This window comes from Emydura macquarii, unplaced genomic scaffold (assembly GCF_026122565.2).
Source record: "Emydura macquarii macquarii isolate MOO-44397 ecotype Brisbane River unplaced genomic scaffold, CSIRO-AGI_Emac_v2 contig_1451, whole genome shotgun sequence".
Lineage (NCBI taxonomy): Eukaryota > Metazoa > Chordata > Testudines > Chelidae > Emydura > Emydura macquarii.
This window is the reverse complement of record NW_027131588.1, coordinates 13,936,424-13,955,160: the sequence shown is the minus strand read 5'-3', so window position 1 is coordinate 13,955,160 and position 18,737 is coordinate 13,936,424. Positions and strand designations below refer to the sequence as shown.

The following is an 18,737-nucleotide window of genomic DNA, read 5'->3' as shown; positions in this document are numbered from 1 at the left end:
TGTGGACAGGTGAGTTCAGTGCTCGTGATACAGGGTTGACTGAATTTCTCCATTTATTCACAGAACAGGGACAACAAAGGCAGGAGTCATGCAAACTGTCTCCCACTGCCCACCTCTGTGTCTCTGGGGTGAGAGAACAGAGCTCAGTGTCTCTACAACCTGGGACCTCTCTGATGAGGCTGCTAACCAAAGGCGGCTGATGTTTGCCACCTGCTGTGATTGGTTTGGATGATGCAAACAGCTCACCGTGATCATTTCACATAAAGCTAATGGACGAAATTTCAGACTTGAGTGCCTGAAGTTTGAAACTGAAATAAAAAACAGCTCAACTTTCAGAGGCGCTGAGCACCCAGCGTGTCCAGAGACATCAATGGGAGCGGTCAGTGCTCAGTAACTGAAAACTGGGCTACTATGAGGTGCTCATATAAGACACTAAGGCCCAGATTAGACACGCAGTTTGAAAATGTTGGCATATATTTTCTCTCTCTCTCTCACACACACACACACACACACACACACACACACACACACACACACACACACACACACACACACACACACACACACACACACACACACACACACACACACACACACACACACACACACACACACACACACTTAAGAGAACATTATTAAGGTTGCAAGTCAAACACTCAAAAGTTAGGAAGTGACAGAAGTCAGTGCAACCTTAATTCGGCTCCCGTGTGTGCACATATTCTGATACAGTCTGATGCAGAGTCACAAACTATTTTTCCATACAACCCCTGCCTCATCCAGTGCACAGGATGGACAGTGCTCCCTGAACGAGCAGCTATTTGTTTTCTCCTTATTGTGCAATGTGCGGTTCCAAACCCTATTTACTGCACACTGACGATGGAATTATTCACTTCCTAGTGGGCTTTCTATGGTGCTCATCACTGGAACATTAGTGAATGTATCATCTCAACACCCGTGTAGAGTGTGGGAGAGGTATCAGCCCCATTGTAAAGAAGGGGAGCTGAGGCAGAGAGAGATTGAGGTCAAAATCATTCACCAATTTCAGGTGCTGAATTTGAGATGCCAAGGACTTGATTTCCCAGTATCCTCATTATTACATAGCACTTTCTATGTTCAGAACATGGCTCCCATTGATCCAATTGCAGCTGAGAGTGCTCAGCACTTTTATAAATCAGACCCAGGGTCTCAAGCCAGGCACTCAAAATGAGGAACACAGTGAGTGACCACCTGTGAAAAGTTTGGTTTAAGTGACTTGCCCAGCATCACACAGGAACTCTGTGGCAGAGGCAGGCATAGAATCCAGGTTCTGGGATGGCATTCAATTGCTTAAACCATGCGACCATCCTGTCTCTTCCTGCAGTTCCCATGCCTCATTCACTGCACACATTCCAAATTGTGCAACAAATAAGGCCCGTGTTTTACAGACAGACAGACTCCTTTATTACACAACCCTGTTTCATCCCCAGAGCTGGTCCATCCTGTACATTGAACGAGGTGGGGACCTGGGGCTTGGGGGAGAATAATATACAACAATGTAATTAATGACTCATAATTCATATGCACAAAGAAGCCAAATGAAAGTTGCTTGGGCTGAAATGTTTTATCCAAAGCTCTCCCCCAAAACTGCAGCCTGAGGCAGACATCTGGCATGGACAATTTCAGCTCAAACTTTTAATGTCTGGCAAAGTTATAAGGAGCTGAAAAGAGGGTCTTAAAATGGGCAACCTTAATTACAGACATTGCCACTGGCTCAATATTTTCAATTGGTTTGGATTTGGAAAACAAACGGGACCATCACTTGACTGCTGTATAATGTGCAAATTGCAATAGCCGTGTGAATGTGCCTCTTTATTCTGGCCAGTTCTGAACAAGTGCATGGCTGCCCTCGCACATCCTGATAATTGGCAGGAGCAGCGTGGCAGGAGGGGGCAGAGGAGTGCACCCACCACCAGGTCCTGGAGCAGCTGCACAAATTACTTACACCCACCCACCTGCCCCTCCCCACAACAGTCTGACTTCAAACGTCTCTCCACAGCTCCCGTCACAGAGGAACTGCAGAGCGACCTGTGTGTGTCTTTGGAGGGGAGCCACAATTGGGGCAAAACGAGGCCATTCCCCCACTCTCCACTGGCCTGCAGCTTTTCTGGCACATGCAGAAACACAACTTCCAGCCAAGATTTGGCACAAAGACAAGAGAAGGAAACAAGAAACTGAAACCAGGAACATGTTATGAGTGAGAAATTCTTCCCTTTTCCTCCAGGGCATGAATGGGGAGAATGAGTGTCAGACAGAAGCATCGGAGGACTACTGAAGAGTTTCATCACTGCTATCACAGCACTAGATCTGTAATAAGGAACCTCAGGGATTGAGTAATTCCAGTGACTTGAATGGCAGCAAAACTGAAACACACATTATCTAGGCTACTGTACAGACAAAGCAATTTGACACCACCCTCACTTAGCACTGCATCAAAGGCTTCACCTGGAGATCAGAGGCAGATAATTTTCTAAGGGCCCTAGACACCATCTGACCCTCTCTCTCTCCACTGTGTAATAATGGAGCTGATGTAAGAGTGAGGAAAAAAGCACGTGATTAGCAGCCAGAGTTTCCAGGTATCAGCCCAAATATTGTTCCCTGGATTCCTCTTGCTACCCCTGTGGGCTAAATTCAGCTTTGGCATAAAGGGATGTGACTCCATTGATGGCAGTGGGGTTTGCTTTTATGATGCAGAACTAAACCGGCAGAGGACTTGCTGCATGCAAATGATCAGACATGCTTACCGGCTCCTAACATAACCGAGGGGTTGCTGGTATTAGTACAGCTGGTAATGGCAGCAATCACGACCGAACCATGGGTGAGCTCAAAGTCACAGCCATTATGAACAAACTTCACGCGCTCATCGTGACGGTTGGGGGCGATCTGGAATCCTTTGAACCCTTGCTAGACAGGGAAACAGTAAAAACGAAGGGAGAAGATGGTTAGTACAAGTGTGTAAACTGGGAAAGGAAGATGGAACGGTACCAGAAAAGGCTGTATTTAAAAAGGTGAAGGAAAAAAGTGTTTGGGAACACACTGGTCACTGTGGGTTATAGGCCCACCCCTCTGTGCCCAAGACACAGAAGAGGAGTATGTGACAGCCTCAGCTCTTGCCTTTAGCTCTGGAGGTCCCCATTTCAGTCCCCAGCAGCTGTCACATTTTTTTAATTGGGGGCAATGCCACTTTCTCATCCCTTGGCGAGGAGGCAGCACCTGTCTCTTGCAGTAGGGCAGAGTGTGGTTTCTTGCACAGGAAAACAGCAGAACTCCTTGAGCCAGCTCAGGAGCTCCCGTATTCCTGTGTGTCTTGGATCCCAGAACAGAGTGCACATTAGTGCACGTTAGGATTTAGGAAGCCACCCCATTCTCCCACACTGAGATGTCTAGTGCCAGCCGAGTCACTCAGGTCAGGCCTGCAATTTTGGCCAGACTGCCCAAGATTTCATACAATTTGCATTGAATGCTCTGAAATTGGTGTCAAGGTCTAGCTGAAGAGACAAAAGATTGAGTCTTCAAAAAAGTGGAGAGAACCAGCTTATCCATAGTGGGAACTGGGCTAGACAATCTGAATGACACAGCAAACCTGGAGAGTTTAGCTGGATTTGAAAAGCACAGCTTTCTTCAGATGTATTAGCTTTCACAGGGAATGAGCCTGCAAAGTTTAGATCTGGATTCAGATCTGAGCATCCCTAAAGTTTAGGGGTGTTTCAACTTGGGTCCTCATCAAAATCCTAGACCCAGTTTTATTAAATTCTGTCTCTAGTTAGATGGAGTGCAAGAGGCATTTAGTTTTTTCATTTTACATTTAGTTGGGCAAAAAGCACCTTTGGAAATTTGCACTGAGTCTCAGACCAGCATGCCATTATCAGGACGAGTCGCTGCTTCAATACTGCAAGTGCTTCACTAATGAGTCAGGAGCAGATCCACAGATTATCCATGTTCCATGACCCATAACTTGAGAACTACCACTCTAGATTACTTATTCCTTAGCGTTATCTTCTAGGCTACGGTTGAAAATAACCAGGGAACACCATTCATACAAGGACATTTTGTAGACAAAGTGTACTGAATTTACTGGCACCTGTGTCTCTAGAGACTAAGTTTCTAGAAGACAGATTTCCATTTGCAATGCCAAGGGCCCTTACCTTGGCTCCCAGGCAGGTCTCAAAGTCCTCCTTCATTTCTGACACAGCTACTTTGTCCTGAGGTCTTTTGGGTCCACTGCAGCAAGGCACGACGGTGTGCAGATCCAGCTCTATAACCTGGTCAACAGGAGGCATAATACGGCTAGCTCACTAAGCCACTACCAAGGAACGAGCCAAGTAACGCAAGATACACTGCTCTACAGAACACTGGGGTCCTAATTCAGCAGTGTTCAAAAACACAAGTAGGCCCACTGACTACACGTGCTTAAGCATCTTGCTGAATCAGGGCCTTAAACGCTCCCAACAGTATGAGGGGCAAAATTTCTCAACGCCATTTGAAGGGAGTTACAAGCTCAGGTACTGTTAAAAAAGTAAAAAATCTCAAAAAGACACCTCAAGTTCCCGTTTTCAAAAGTGATTTAGACACGTAAGGAGCCGAAATCTCATTGCCTTTCAAAATCAAGTCAGTGAGATTTAGGCTCCTAAATGTCTAAGTAACTTTTGAAAACAGATTTGAGGAGATCTGAAAATGTTATGCCCTCCTTCTTCCCCCGCAAATATCAAGACAAAGCCTATTGCTAGCACCAGGAAGCATTCTGGGAAATCCTAACAGAGGGGTAGCAACAAGACCACGCAAGCAGTCTTTTGTTCACCACTCTGATAGCTAGTTTAAAGATGAAGTTGTGCAATTAGAGAAAATTTACAAGATTTCAGAGAGGATCAAATCCCCCCACCCTTTAAGATTTGTTTTCCATGTTTTTTTAATCTTGCTGTTTGCTAATTATTGAGAGAGATTTGGGGCAAATTCCGTCCACATTTAAATCCATGTAGCCCTATTATGTCAACTGGGTTGAGATTGCTGGACCCAGACTGAGACCCTGCAGTCCCCTCAAGTAGACTGCCTCAAATGCTGGTCTATCCAGTCATGGAATGGACTGCCAACTAAACTACACAAGGGTGTATTGGGAATGGGATTACAAAAATCAGAGTCACGTTAATGTTTTCTTGCTGTGTGAAAATTCCTTTTAAAAGAGGACATACAGAACAAAAAAATTAATGAAATTAAAGAGAGGAGAGCAAACGGGGCATATGTGTAGGAGAGAAATAAAGGAAGGAAGGTACAAGATTAAGTGATGATCAGGACTCTACCTGCGTAAAATCTGGATCCTGAGAGGAGTTACTGAAGTCTCTAAACATCCCCACAGCCACAAGATAGTTCTTTATTTGCTTAATTTTTTCTTCATCACGACCTAAAGTGAAATTGGGAAATAGCTAGATAAGAAGCAGCCACGACAAAGAAATTGGGGCATTTTAAGTATGCAGAACAGAGCATTTACGGGGATAGATTGTATTAGAATCAGCGTCAGGTTTAACTAGAATAGCAGGAAGAGAAAAGTCCCTGATCTTCGATTATCCGAGTCCCAGTCAACTGGAACTGTTATTTGCACCCCAAGGTTGGAGTTGAACCTGTGATGTTTTCTAAGCAGAAAGTTTCAAATGCTGGAGTTCATAAGGGCTCAATCCTGAGAGACACAGTAGCTCACATATATTATATAAAATGGACCCTTTGCAGAGCCCAGGGTTAAGATTTATGAAGGTGCTAGGACCAAATGCATGGCCCTGTGGGTCTGTTTCTGAGCTCTCTCATACCAGTGAGATTCTGGAGTCACTCCATTCAGGTCAATGGAGTGACACCAGAATCAGACCCTGGACCGCTAACTGTCAGAGCCCAGGTTTATCATCACGATCTTCAAGTTCTGGCCTCTTTCTGAACTTACCCGTTTGAGTCAGGTACTTGATGCTGACTTCATCGACTGGGAAAAAGGCTGCCGTGGCTCCATATTCCGGGCACATGTTGGCAATGGTGGCTCGATCGGCAATTGACAGCTGGGCTACGCCAGGCCCAAAGAATTCCACAAACTTACCCACCACCCCAACCTGGCGGAGATGCTGTAATAAAGGAACGAACAAAGCTACTCAGTGCCATTTCTCAACTTCAGAACGCTGAACTGCATAAGCCACATGCACTAGAGACAGCTCCGGCTTAAGCGGCTCAGCCCCAGACAGGAAGCCAAAATTCCTCAAAGTTTTGGGCCATTTGGAACCAGGGCTCTGTCCGGTGCATAATGGAGATTGAAAACGCAATGCCCAACACGCCATACAGACTCGATTCTGCTACCACTGCAGGCAATGGCAAAAAAATTCCTATTAGCATCAAAGGGAGTAAGTTTGGGTCCCGAACGGTCCTCAAAAACAATGACGCCTGTAAGAGCCCTGGCAGTTCCAGCTCTTCCTGTCCCATCCAATGAAACAGCCCATGGGGAGCAGGACTGGGTGTGGATTCCACCAGCTGGGGCAGGCAACAGGGAAGGAGCATGGAGAGTGAACGCGGCTCAGGCCCAGCATGGCTGGGTCTCAGAGGATGCAATCAAGATGACATCCCCAGAGATGGGAATCCTAAGGCTGCTGTATCCAGCTGCTCTAAGATCACACCACACATACCCGACTGTGGGACATGGTCAGAAATCCCCCACAGCCAGGACAAAGTGGCACCGAGGTCGGTTACCTTGGTAACGGTGAGCACGAGGTCTGTGGATGTTACGAGGGGTTGAGGATTTCCCATCAACTTGTAACCGATCACTTCAGGGAGCACCATGCTGATCGGCTGGCCCAGCATCACCGCTTCTGCTTCAATGCCACCAACACCTGCACCCAATTGGTGTGACACAAGCAGACCGTATTTGTATTTAAATGAGGCCATGAATGCCAGTGAAATAATATTACTGCAAATAAGGGAAAAGAAGTCACCAGACAGCAGGGCTTGGATTGAGCTGGTACTAGGGGGTGTTTCTTAGATGGCCTCTGTTCTTAGACTGCTTTAAGCTTTTGTTTAAAAAGGAAGTTTCTAGTCTTCAGGGACTCACTTTCATTTGGAAACTGAATTGCATTTACACACAGTCGAAGCCGGCTAGTCAGCGCAGACAAGGACACATTGGGCTCAGCACTGCGTTAGCTAGTCCTGAGTAAATGCTGGTTGCAGAAGAGTTTGCCCATGTTTGCCAAGCACAACTGAGCCTCTTCTACACCGACCAGTCAGCATTTTATTATTTGTAGTGTCACAGAACCTAAAACCCCAGTCATGGACCAGGACCTATTGCGCTAGGCACGGTACAAACATAGAACAAAAAGATGGTCCATGCCCCAAAGAGCTTACAATTTAAGTACAAGCCAATTGTCAACAGATGGCTAGGGGAGTACAAGGAGACAGTGAGACAATATTGGCAATAGGCATTGTTCACAGCCCACCAGAAGCCTAACTACCATCAAGCAGTCAGCTAGCGTGATTGCTTTTCAACTCTATTTGTAACAGTTTCCTTGTGAAGATGAGGCCCCGGTTATAAAGAATCTTCACAACACAATAATTATTTATTATTTGTATTGATCTACCACTAGAAACCCCAGCCACGGACCAGGACCTCATTGTGTGAAGTGCTGTGCAAACACAGAACAAAGTTTACAATCCAAGTAACCTCCCGCATAGCGCTTACAATCCCAGTAATGTGAACTGATGCAGTGCTGTGTTACCAAGGCTAAAGATGCAGAAATTCCTTACACACAGATTTTAATCTATAGCACTCTGTAAAGTAGATACATATATTATGACTTGCGCACACTGTGTGTGACTGAAAACTTTGAGAGTGTCTCTGCAATTAGCATTATTGTAAGCTCTCTGTGACAAGGACATTTTGTTCGGTGTTTGTCCAAAGCCTAGCATGATGGTTGATGGAACCCTAGTTAACGAAGGGACTCGTTGGTGCTTCATAATACATATAAAGGATCGCTGCAGTATTCTCTGGATATTCTTCATACTAGATATAGGGATGACTGCAAAATACTTTGGTTAGACTATCTACTTATATAGATTAAAATGTCAAAGCTTCTATTCTCTTACGATAGGATATCAACATATTTCTCTCTGTTATTCTGGCAGGCATTGTCCCATTACTGTCCAAGCAGAAAACATCTGGTACTAGGATACTGGCAAAGACTGATCAAACCTTGTCTTGATGTACTTCATCCCCTGGACATATTTCATCCCCTCTCGTCAGTGTTGGCTTGGATTCAGAGTCTTTGATGCAGCTCTGCATTTATAGTTACTGTCACTGGGTAAACATTTTCAAAAGCATGTAAGTGATTTTAGGCTCTTAGATCTCATTGAAAGCCAGTGAGACTTCCAATGGGACTTAGGCTCCTAAGTCACTGAGTCGCTCTTGAAAGCTTTTACTCACTGCATCCCTCGTCCCCCACCACTACCCATGGGAGTTTTAAACCCTCAGTAAAGACTATTTACAAATAAAACCACAAACGAATCCCCTACGACCTGGCATGATTGAAATGTAATTTGTTGTTGACTGTTACTCTGACAGTAATTGGGTATGGAATAGGAGATCAGGTTACAAAATCCTGATTTATGTGGTCACCTGAACTTGGCAAAGAAAAAGGAAGTTTGTTGTACTTAATCGGTCATTTTATTTTATATGTGGTGTGACAGGAACACGAGCCAGTACACAGAGCTTTAACTCACTTACCCCAGCCCAGCACGCCCAGACCGTCAATCATCGTCGTGTGCGAATCAGTGCCTACCAAGCTGTCGGGATAATAGTTCCCATTCTGATCGAACACCACTCTTGCCAAGTATTCTAAATTCACTTGGTGGACAATCCCCGAGCCGGGAGGAATAATCCTCATGTTCTGAAAAGCTTGGGATCCCCACTGAAACACAATGAATAAAAGCCCTAAATACTAAATATACAGGAACAGTAGAAGAAAGTTTATGCATCCCATCTCTGTACATGTAAATAAGAGGAATTCTTCCCATACCTTTAAGAACTCAAATCTTTCTTTGTTCCTTTCAAATTCCAGCTCCTGATTCTTTTGTAAACTATCTGACCTGCAAGGGAAATAAATTAGCAACAGGGCTTCAAGTCTCCAGTTGGATTTAGTGTGAGGTTGGAGGTGTGCACATGGTAAAAGAGAAAACTGAAGAGCATTTGCATCTCATAGTGCTGATCAGTTTTATATCTTTTAAGCAATTGCAGCAGTGAGCTAGAGGCAAATGGAGAACAAGACTTAACAGTTATACCTACAGTCTGGCTCAAATGTTAATCCCATACTGAAGATAAGGCATTCATTTTACACTTTGGTAAAGTCTAGTCTACACGTTAAAGCAATGGAAAGTTTTCAAAACCTAAATTATAAGCAACCTGCATAGCAATAAAGGAAGCTGAAACATCATCAGCTCATAACTGTGGTTAAACATATGCAAATACTGATCTGGAATATATACTGTACTTCAAAAAAAGGTAGATGAAGCAGCTATACATAAACATAAAATCCCTAGGAAGTGATTCTCTTTGGAGCAGGGACCCTTCTATATTCTCTGAGCCATGTGTATCCTTCTGATCACTGTGAAAGAACTAAACAGCAATTACAACTGGTCAACATTTTTGGGGGGGGGGGGGGGAGAAGGGAGGGGAGAATTTGTCCATCTAAAATGGGATTTCAACAAAAATTATTTTTTGGGAAAAAATATTTTTCACTGGAAATATTTGTGCTTTTGTAAAAACAAGAACCACAAACATTTCTGTTGTTCAACGAAATTGACAAAATTGAAAATTTTTCATTTTCACAAAAAATTCTCACAGTAAAATATTTTTTCCCCCAATTAGCTCTCATAATAAAACACAGATTCAAATTAAATGGAAGAACAGCATATTCTTAGTTTAAACAGATCAGTATCAACACGTACACATACTCCAGAGACCACCCTTGGGACATTTAATTCCAAGCTGAAGTTCATTCTTGAACTCTTCCCAGTGATATTTTAAGATTTCAGTTTAAAAGTAAACCAAGAGACAATGACCCAAGTCAAGATCTGGGGAGGGGGGACTGGACAAACTGCTGAGCTTTTCAGTGATCTGGATCACTGCCAATGGAGGTTTGCATCCATATGGGTTCGTTTAAAAGAAACCTGCCTTTCTAAGAGTCACATGGAAAGAATATTTTAAAAATTAAAAAAAAAAGTCTGCTAAGATGCTTATTTCTACAAACAGGATCAAAATCTTGTATTAAAAAATGAAACAAAAAACAACCTGAGCCTGAGCAGTGCTCTGAGATTCTAAGATTTCCCCCTCTTTTTAAAATTTCCCCATTTTTGTATGGTTTTCCTTTAAATGGATAGTTTCACTGTTATTTCCTACAGAGAGTAACACATATGGAATAAGTTACTGGGTAAGGCAACTGGAATACGATGAATTTAAGGAGGAGTCTGGAAACCAGAAGAGAATGAGGGGGTGACATGAGCAAGCAGGAAGATGTCATTAGGTTCCGCTAATGAAAGGAAGTGCAGGATGGTAGGCAGCTTTCTAAGGCCCCGATGCTGCAATGAGCTCTATTGCAGATGGACCGCCCCATGCCTGTTCAGAGTCCCACTGATTTCAGTGAGGCTCTGTACAGGTGCAAAGGAGCTCGCTACAGGATTGGAGACTAAGGGTACGTCTACATTACTGTGGCAGCAGGAACTGATGCAGCGGCATCAACTGAGTGGGTCTGTGTAGACCTGCTCCATCGATGGGAGAGTGCTCTCCTGTCGACTCAATTAGTCCACCTCCCCAGAAGGCAGCATCAACGGGAAGTCGTCTCCCATTGACGCACTGCGGTGAAGGCGCCACGGTACATCAACCTAAGTATGTCGAATAGTTTGTGTATCTCCCATCAACCGCAGCTGCCTGTGTAGACCAGCTCTAAGTATTCTAGTGTTTCCATTTCGCTATTCCTTCCTTCCCCCCCCCAACATAAAACCAGTGCTTTTCCACCAAAGCTAACCACCCCATTCTCCAAGCTGTGCCAACACAACCCAGTGTACTCTTGCATAAAGAAGGAAGAACTGATGAAGTTTTGTTAGACCTCTATGCAAAACACAAGGGAAAATACACAAATGCACAAGTATGTGGAAAGAAACTAAACTAATATGGCGCTATATTAACTTGGAAAACGGAACTATAAACGCTACAGGACTTGACCATGCTCTTTTAAAATTAACCTTTAGTCTGGTCTGCCGTCATTGAGAGATGTGCTGTAGGGAAGAACACACTCAGACTTACAACTATTATTAACACCGTCTAACTTAATCAGACTTCAGCCTCTATAATGCTAGAGGACAGATCCTCAGTTTTCATAATTCAGTGCAGCGCCACTGACTTCAATGGACCTATGCTAATTAACAACAGCTGGCCCTGGCTTCCTAGCAAGCATGGAAAACAAGATCTGTTTTATTTCCTTACCTCCTGTTAAAATCCACCTGGATGGAATGATCAATTACTAGATCAGCAGGACAGATGGGATTAATTTTTTCAGGGTCTCCGCCCAGTTTCTTCACAGCATCACGCATTGCGGCAAAGTCAACCACTGCGGGTACACCACTAAAAGGGGAGAATTAAGCAAAGTGAAGTGATTTAAAATCCAGAGCCCAGATCCTCAGATGCAGCACAGGCAGCTAGTGCCACACTGCCAGCAGATTCGGACTCTAAAGCCAGTGTTGGGATCAGCACTCCACAGGACACAGAACCAGGATGGCAGAAAGAACAAAGGACAATTAATCAGTGTAGCACACGTGGGTGGAAACTCATAAGGTGACAAAGGAAGAGGTGGTTGTGCATCTTAGGTTGTGCACTGGACTGGGAGACAGAAGATCTGGATATAATTCCTGTGTGACCTTGGGCAAGTTACTCCTCTTTGAAAATAGGATATTACTACCTTCTGTCTCCTACTAAGTGTACATACAATGCCTAGCACAACGGGGCTCTGATCATAGTTGGGGCTTCCAGGCACCAATCAATTACAGATAACGATAGTATTCAGATCTCAGCCTGAATCGCTAGGAGTGGTGGTCAGAAAAACAGAATCAGCTTTTGACTTGCAAGCCAAACAAACGGGAGCCAGAATCCCGGAGAGTGGATGTGGCTCTGGGAGCGAACAGGCTGGCTTTCTGGAGTGGAACCGCACTGAATGAAAATCGGGAGAGCACTGAAGGGAAGAAGAACAAATCCTAAGTAACATTATTTGCTAGGGCGAGACGTGGAATGAATCTGTAGTCCAGTAACGTGGAGAACACCCAGGCTGTGCTACATTCCCTCTTATCACGTGGTTCCAAGGTTCAGAGGATAGTACTTTTCAAAGGGCTGGTTTGCTTACAGGAGAGCTGTCAACTCGACATCCTGTAAGTTCAGAACTGGGTTGTTCAACCCATGGCCCGTGGGCCAGAGTCCAGCCCGCCAAAGGCTGCTATCCGGCCCACAGGGCCGGCAAAGCCCCGGCCCCGAACTCCACACTGTCTCAGGCAGAGCAGGGGGGGGCGGGGAGCAGCAGCGTCCCCTCTCCCAGCCAGATGGAGCCAAGGAGCAGCCCCACCCCTCCAGCCCCGTGCACTGGGCTACGCTGTGCCCCCGGGACAAGAGCAGAAGTGGGCATGGGATGTGCAACTTCCCTCCCCTCGGGAGGCTAACCTCCTCTTCCGCCCGAGGCCCAGTCCTCCCGCTCTTGCCGGCTGGCCAAGCCCAGCCAGAACGCAGGCCAGCCCAGCATCCCCGGAGCCCGCACCCGCCCCTGCCGGCTGGGATGCTGCTCTGGGCAGCACGGCAGCTGCCTGCAAGAGTCCGGCTGGGGGAAACAGCCTCCCCTCCCCATCCAGGCTGGCTGCCGGAGGCAGGGGTCAAGTGAACCAGAGCTCCTCTCCTTTCTCCACCAGCTTCCGGTTGGGAACCAGTCCGGCAGCCAGCCCGGGACAGGGAGGGGAAGCCACCTCCTCCACTGGGAGGAGCCAGGGTTGGAAGTGGCTCCCCACACAGCTGTCAGGAAGAACAGCCAAACGTGCTGAGGAGGGCACAGCAGGAGAGGGACTGAGCCATCCCACCCCATAAGTGGGACAGGGAGTGGGGAGAGCATGGTGGCCAGGGGGGGAGGAGAGGACGCTGCGAGACACGCGAGTCATGTGACCAGTTGTGTCCCCGCCCCCGGGTCTCCCCCGAACCTCCCCCACCCACCGGCACCCACCAGCAAAAATAAAAGTTGGCGCGTGTACCCCCTTCCCCTGCAGTCTCATGCTGGCCGGCCGGCTGGGTGCAACAACAGCACCCCTCCCCATCCGAAATCTGCTAACCGGCCCCCTGAGTGAGAAAAAAACTGCAACGTGGCCCCTCACCCCGCATCCACCCTCCATTCCCCCCTGCTTTGCCCACTGTGAATTGCTGTGGTTTTTACAATCCCATTTTCCTGGTTTTCGGAAGTGCGCAACTCACGTTAAATCCTGGAGAATCACTCGTGCAGGATTAAATGGCACTTCAACACTCTTGTGCTGCATGACATTCCAGTTGAGGATATTCTCAACATCCTCCTTCTTCACTAGAAACTCGTCACAGTTGCGGATGGCTGACTCCAGGAGGACTCTAATAGAAAATGGCAAACGTCCTGGGGGAAGAGAGAGACTGCAGATTGGTTTTCACATTTTTTAGTGACGTTTCCACATATCTGGGTGTGGCTGTGTCCTTTCACCTTCTGGGTACTGATGTTCTGGGTCCACTGAAGTCAATGGGAGTCCTGACATTGACTATAATGGGTCCAGGATTTCACAAAATTATCTTTATTGGTAGCATATACCTTTCAATCACACACTCCTATCAAACCCACCACATTAGCAAGGCAGCATGGGGGAAACTCGTCCTTCCACTGATTGATCTGCCCAGCCAGAGGGGCACTGAACTACCACATAAAATGACCGAACTGCAGTCCACGTTTAGAAACAATAACGCTGCCATAATAGGAAATTAAATAAGCCTAGATGCTAGCAGGCAAAAAACATTATTAGAACAGGATCTTCAAGGAATGGCTTTTGAATGTGTACCTATGTCTCTGTGCTCACAAATCACATATCATCCAGAGCTGCAATGCCGTCCCATAGTTATTTTCAATGCCCACTGCAGCCTGAATTGGTAAAAATGGAGCAGAGCCACGTCTCCGGCAGTTCCTTCCGAATGCTGCCAACCTACCATATCTCACATCTCCCAATTTATTCAGATTGAAGAACTTCTTCGCAGGCTCGTTAGGGTCCAGCGGCTCCGCAATCCATGCAAAAGGGTTGCTCATGATTAAAGCCCCTCTGTGTCACTGAAAGCACAAAAGAAAATCGTATCAGACGCCTCAGAGGTAAATTCTATACCAGATGAAGGGTATACTTCACAATATACTTTAAACGCACAATTCTCTTGTGACTTCTCTGCAGTCAGTATTATAGGAGTGTTGTGATGCTTATAAATAAATCCCACTGATTCCCACAGGGCTCAAATGCTACATTGAAAGCACCGTGGGTGTTTAATTTATACATGGCGACTATCTCCAAATAGACTTTGTGCCTTTCTGCTTTGCTAACCACACAGAGATTGCAGTGCCATTTCTTCTATGGAGACTGCCCATCTCCGACCTGACAGATGCAAACAAAAACATCTATACCGAGCCAGACTGAACCTACTAAAAATGACCAATCCCCAAGCTTGATTTGCAGAGATGCTAAGAACCCACACCTCTTAATAGCTTTAATGGCAGCCAAAGGAGCTTCCCACCTCTGGGGGGGAGGGAGGAAATCCAAAATCTGGCCTCGGTGTAAAGAGTTTTTCAGTTTAACACTCACCGCAAGTATGGTTTTGTGTCCTTCATAGCGGCCTAGTGGACAGAGCACTTGACTGGGACTCAGGAGACCTGGATTGTATTCCCAGCTTTGATTGATATTTATATGGGACTGCAAAGAAGATACAACTGCACAAGCCAGGCCCACAAGCCGGCAAAGGTGCCAAGATGAAAGCATGCATTGTTTACGTAAGGTAACAATGCATTTTGCATTCACTGTTTTATGCCGAAAAGAGAAAACAAAAACAAGCCATACAACTCACTACACGGCACATTTTCACCTCTGGGAACGCACACGAGAAACTGTCACAGTTAGGAGAATGAACAAATTCTTAACACTCTACTTTGCACACACAAAAATACTAAATATGAATGATAAGAATATCACATCCAGATTATTTGCAATTGCTGCATAAACTGGGTTGTTATCCCCATAACATCAGTACAGGGACCACTTCAATTCTGTTCTGAATGGAAATCCCTAAATTCCCTTCAGACTCCAATTGTAGGTCTTTACTTGGATTCTTCAAGTGAGTGGGCTCATTTTATGTATCACACCATCTCCGCTTCATTTGGATCTTCTACTTATTACTTTACTAAGTGACTATTCTTCCCAGCCTTGTAGCTACTAACATCTCACACAGGAATTAATTGACAGCAGCACTCCCCGGGGGTTTTGTTCTTTCAACATCTTGAACCATCAGGATTTTCCTCTCTCTTGGGGCCAACACCCTCTCCATTTCGTAGAGCCTCCTGGAGTGTGCATGATCTCAAGAGAACTCATCTGCTTCCTCCCAGCTATTCTAGCTAGTCATGCTGCTGGAGGAATTTTATATACCATCTTCCAAACTCAGCCCTTTGTTGCACATATGCTTAATTTTCACAAGATGATTTAGTGCAGCAGAAGATACAAATCATTGGGACGTTTCCTGACAGATAAAGTAAGTGAGCATTGCTTTGCAGTGGCTATAAAAACTGTTTTCACTGTACAGTACATTGTACACTGCCACATTCTCATTTAGCTTTACAGTTTCAGCTGTAACAGCCAGTCATATGTCAGTGTCAATCATGCCAGCCATTACCTATGAACAGTGAGCTACAAACCAACTGATGCTGGCACAGAGTTCAAGCCAACCATCCATCTAGAAGCTGCAGGGGGAATGAGACTTGCCAAAATATCATGAGTTGGCATAGATTGTTATGTAATCAAATGCTCTGGATACAGATTAACTTTCTATCACAGTAGACAGTTTATTATTATTTTGCCTGCCTTGAAATGGGATTTGTGCAGTATGGAAGGTCACAAGCATTTCATTGCTGGACGTGTCCATAGTCTGCAATGCTCCTGACACTTTCAACGAACAGCAAGACTCACAGCTGATCACACACTAAATGAATCATTTGTGCTTTCATCCAACAAATCTCAAAGTGGTTTGCAAAATTAAAATGACATTATATCCCAGATAGGGGCTTTTTAAAAAAAATTAAAATAAAAACATGGGATTCTATGCTTATCACTGCCAAGAACGCCAATCAAGTCGCTTAGTTTACATATAAAGATGTTTTCTAGCTGCCAGTCCTGCAAACGGAGTCAATTTGGAGTTTTTCTGGCTTATGCACCATCACCACCAAAGATTCTGTGGGTTAAAAACTCTGCCTGGAGTTACCCCTCGCCAAACTTGTTTAGATAAACCATAGAAGCCCAATACTTTAGCGCTGAAGGCCAGGTTGTATCCTGTGGACAAAACCATTCACACAGGTGTCATTGACCAAAACCTACTAAACGATTCTGTGGGTGATGCACAGGAAGCCTTAGAATCCAGCTCACTCTCTCTGCAGAGCTAACACAGCAGTAAAAATTTATTTTGCCTATAATTTCAACAGATAGGACTCTCAATACAAACAGGGAGCAGATCTGATGATTAAGAAAGTGGACATGAGGTTCACATTTAATAGGGGTAACAGCAAAAACCAGATCCTTGGCCACCTGATCAAAAACAGAGGGGGGAAAAAAGAAGTTATTCTTGCTCCACCTCACCAAGCACTCTCCTCCCCTCCCAATCCCCCCCACCCCTCCAAAAAAACAAACAAACAAACAAACAAAAAAAAACAACCACTCCATTGAGTTCAAGTGCCTGGACAACCAGACAGTTTGCCAGACTCCTGATCTCTGAAGTTCACATGTACAAGGAGTCAGATAAAGTTTTTTTTGTAAATTTCACGATAGCCAGCACAGCACATGAAATGAGTGGGAGAGCAAGTCAGAAACACCACCACATCAGTTATAGAGGGATGGAGAAAAGTAGGGCCCAAACTGAAGGGGAGATGAATGCAAGGGGGGAAGGGCGGAGAAAGCACAGGAGACAACAAAGAGCATGTGGTTAAAATATATATATATATATTTCATCTGTGGTCAGATTCCTAGGGTGTCCCCATACCATGATGCTCTCCCTGTTTCGCTGCATTTCACCAGCCCAGCATCCTGCTCTGCCCTTCCTGGGAAGTCTTCTTCAGAATCTAGCCCTCCGCTAAGAAACCCATTGGAGTCTAGGCTGCCACAACTTCAGCACCATTGGTATCTGAGCTAGCTAAAGCAAAGCATATCCACATGTGCTGCAGCCACATCTCCGACTGCAGTATAGACATACCCCAGTGATTTCCCTGGACCGCAGGCCAGTGCTAAAGGCGGGGAAGGGGAGCGATGCAGATCTTTTCCCATACAGTTTGATTTCAATGGCAGACAAGGCATATGTTTTATAAGCCAGTTGGCGCTCTCTGGCAATTGTGGCACGCACCTGGAGTCTCCTCTCACATCCACCAGTAAGTTAGGAAGAGTAACTGCACTGAAGTCAATGGAGTTGAACCAGAGAGACAGACAGCATCAAGCCCACTACGCCCAGTGTGTTCTTGGAACTGCGAGAGTTTGCTGGATTTGGTGGAAGTATCTTAAGCAAATGATGGGAGGTGTCAGGGGTTGAGAAAAACATATACTATTTTACTCCCTGCTTCGTGTGGTGGAGTAACCAAAGAGGCAACAGTTTAATTCCCCTGGGCACCAACACTGACCTTGGCCTCAGTTCACTATATTATGCTACACCACATATTGCTAAAGCCAAAACACCCCAACAGTGAAAATGAACAAGGCAAAGCAGAACTAAAACAGGTTCTCTCATAGGATTATCTGCTGCCTTCTCTAATCCCTTCTGGGAACAACTTCAAATTGATGACAATAAAAATATTTGGTTTTTAAAGGACCACTCAGAAGCCCACTCACCTGCTTCGCTGTCTAGGGAAAAAAAAGTCCTATTGCCCACAATATTTGACTTCTGAGATCCATGTGCATGGGAAATTAGTGGAAGTGAGAAGGGGAGCGCTGTGCTAGTGAAAGACTCCAGATTATTATGGATCATGTTTTTTAGGATGGTGCTAAAGGAACAACCAAAAACGGGGCCTCACTGTGTAGTATACGTACAAAGCACAGAGCATTAGACAGTCCCTGCCCTGAAGAGCTTAATCTAAATGGCAAAGGTGTGGAAATCAAAACCCTCCATCAATCCACAGAGTAGGCACAGAACAGGCAGAAGCAGCATCCTGGCACTGCCCTATCAATGCCATTTAATGCTGACTGACGTGGAAGGATCAATTTTAGGGCCAATAAGATACTCAAGTCTGCATGTATATCCAGTCTCTGGCCTCATTAATGACTTGGATAATGGAGTAGAGAGTATGCTCATAAAATGTTCAGATGCTACCAATCTGGGACAGATTGCAAGCAATTTGGAGGCTGTATTTAAAATTCAAAATGACCTTGACAAATTG

General features: G+C 45.3%; 1 protein-coding gene across 4 annotated transcripts in view; it reads right to left on the bottom strand.

The window, feature by feature from the left end:
• The window catches only part of ACO1 (aconitase 1), a 47,102-nt gene that overhangs the window by 14,123 nt on the left and 14,242 nt on the right, over positions 1 to 18,737 (bottom strand). For 3 of the 4 annotated variants that reach the window (XM_067553197.1, XM_067553199.1, XM_067553196.1), the window contains exons 2-11: positions 14,285 to 14,402; positions 13,538 to 13,706; positions 11,525 to 11,662; positions 9,063 to 9,132; positions 8,771 to 8,954; positions 6,748 to 6,887; positions 5,960 to 6,131; positions 5,331 to 5,431; positions 4,182 to 4,298; positions 2,781 to 2,940 (exon numbers count right to left, since the gene is read on the bottom strand). In XM_067553197.1, the coding sequence (XP_067409298.1) occupies positions 2,781 to 2,940; positions 4,182 to 4,298; positions 5,331 to 5,431; positions 5,960 to 6,131; positions 6,748 to 6,887; positions 8,771 to 8,954; positions 9,063 to 9,132; positions 11,525 to 11,662; positions 13,538 to 13,706; positions 14,285 to 14,381 (1,348 nt within the window). In that variant the 5' untranslated portion in view covers positions 14,382 to 14,402. Of the gene's footprint in view, positions 1 to 2,780; positions 2,941 to 4,181; positions 4,299 to 5,330; positions 5,432 to 5,959; positions 6,132 to 6,747; positions 6,888 to 8,770; positions 8,955 to 9,062; positions 9,133 to 11,524; positions 11,663 to 13,537; positions 13,707 to 14,284; positions 14,786 to 18,737 lie in introns of those variants that run through there. The other variant, XM_067553198.1, reaches the window with a different exon arrangement.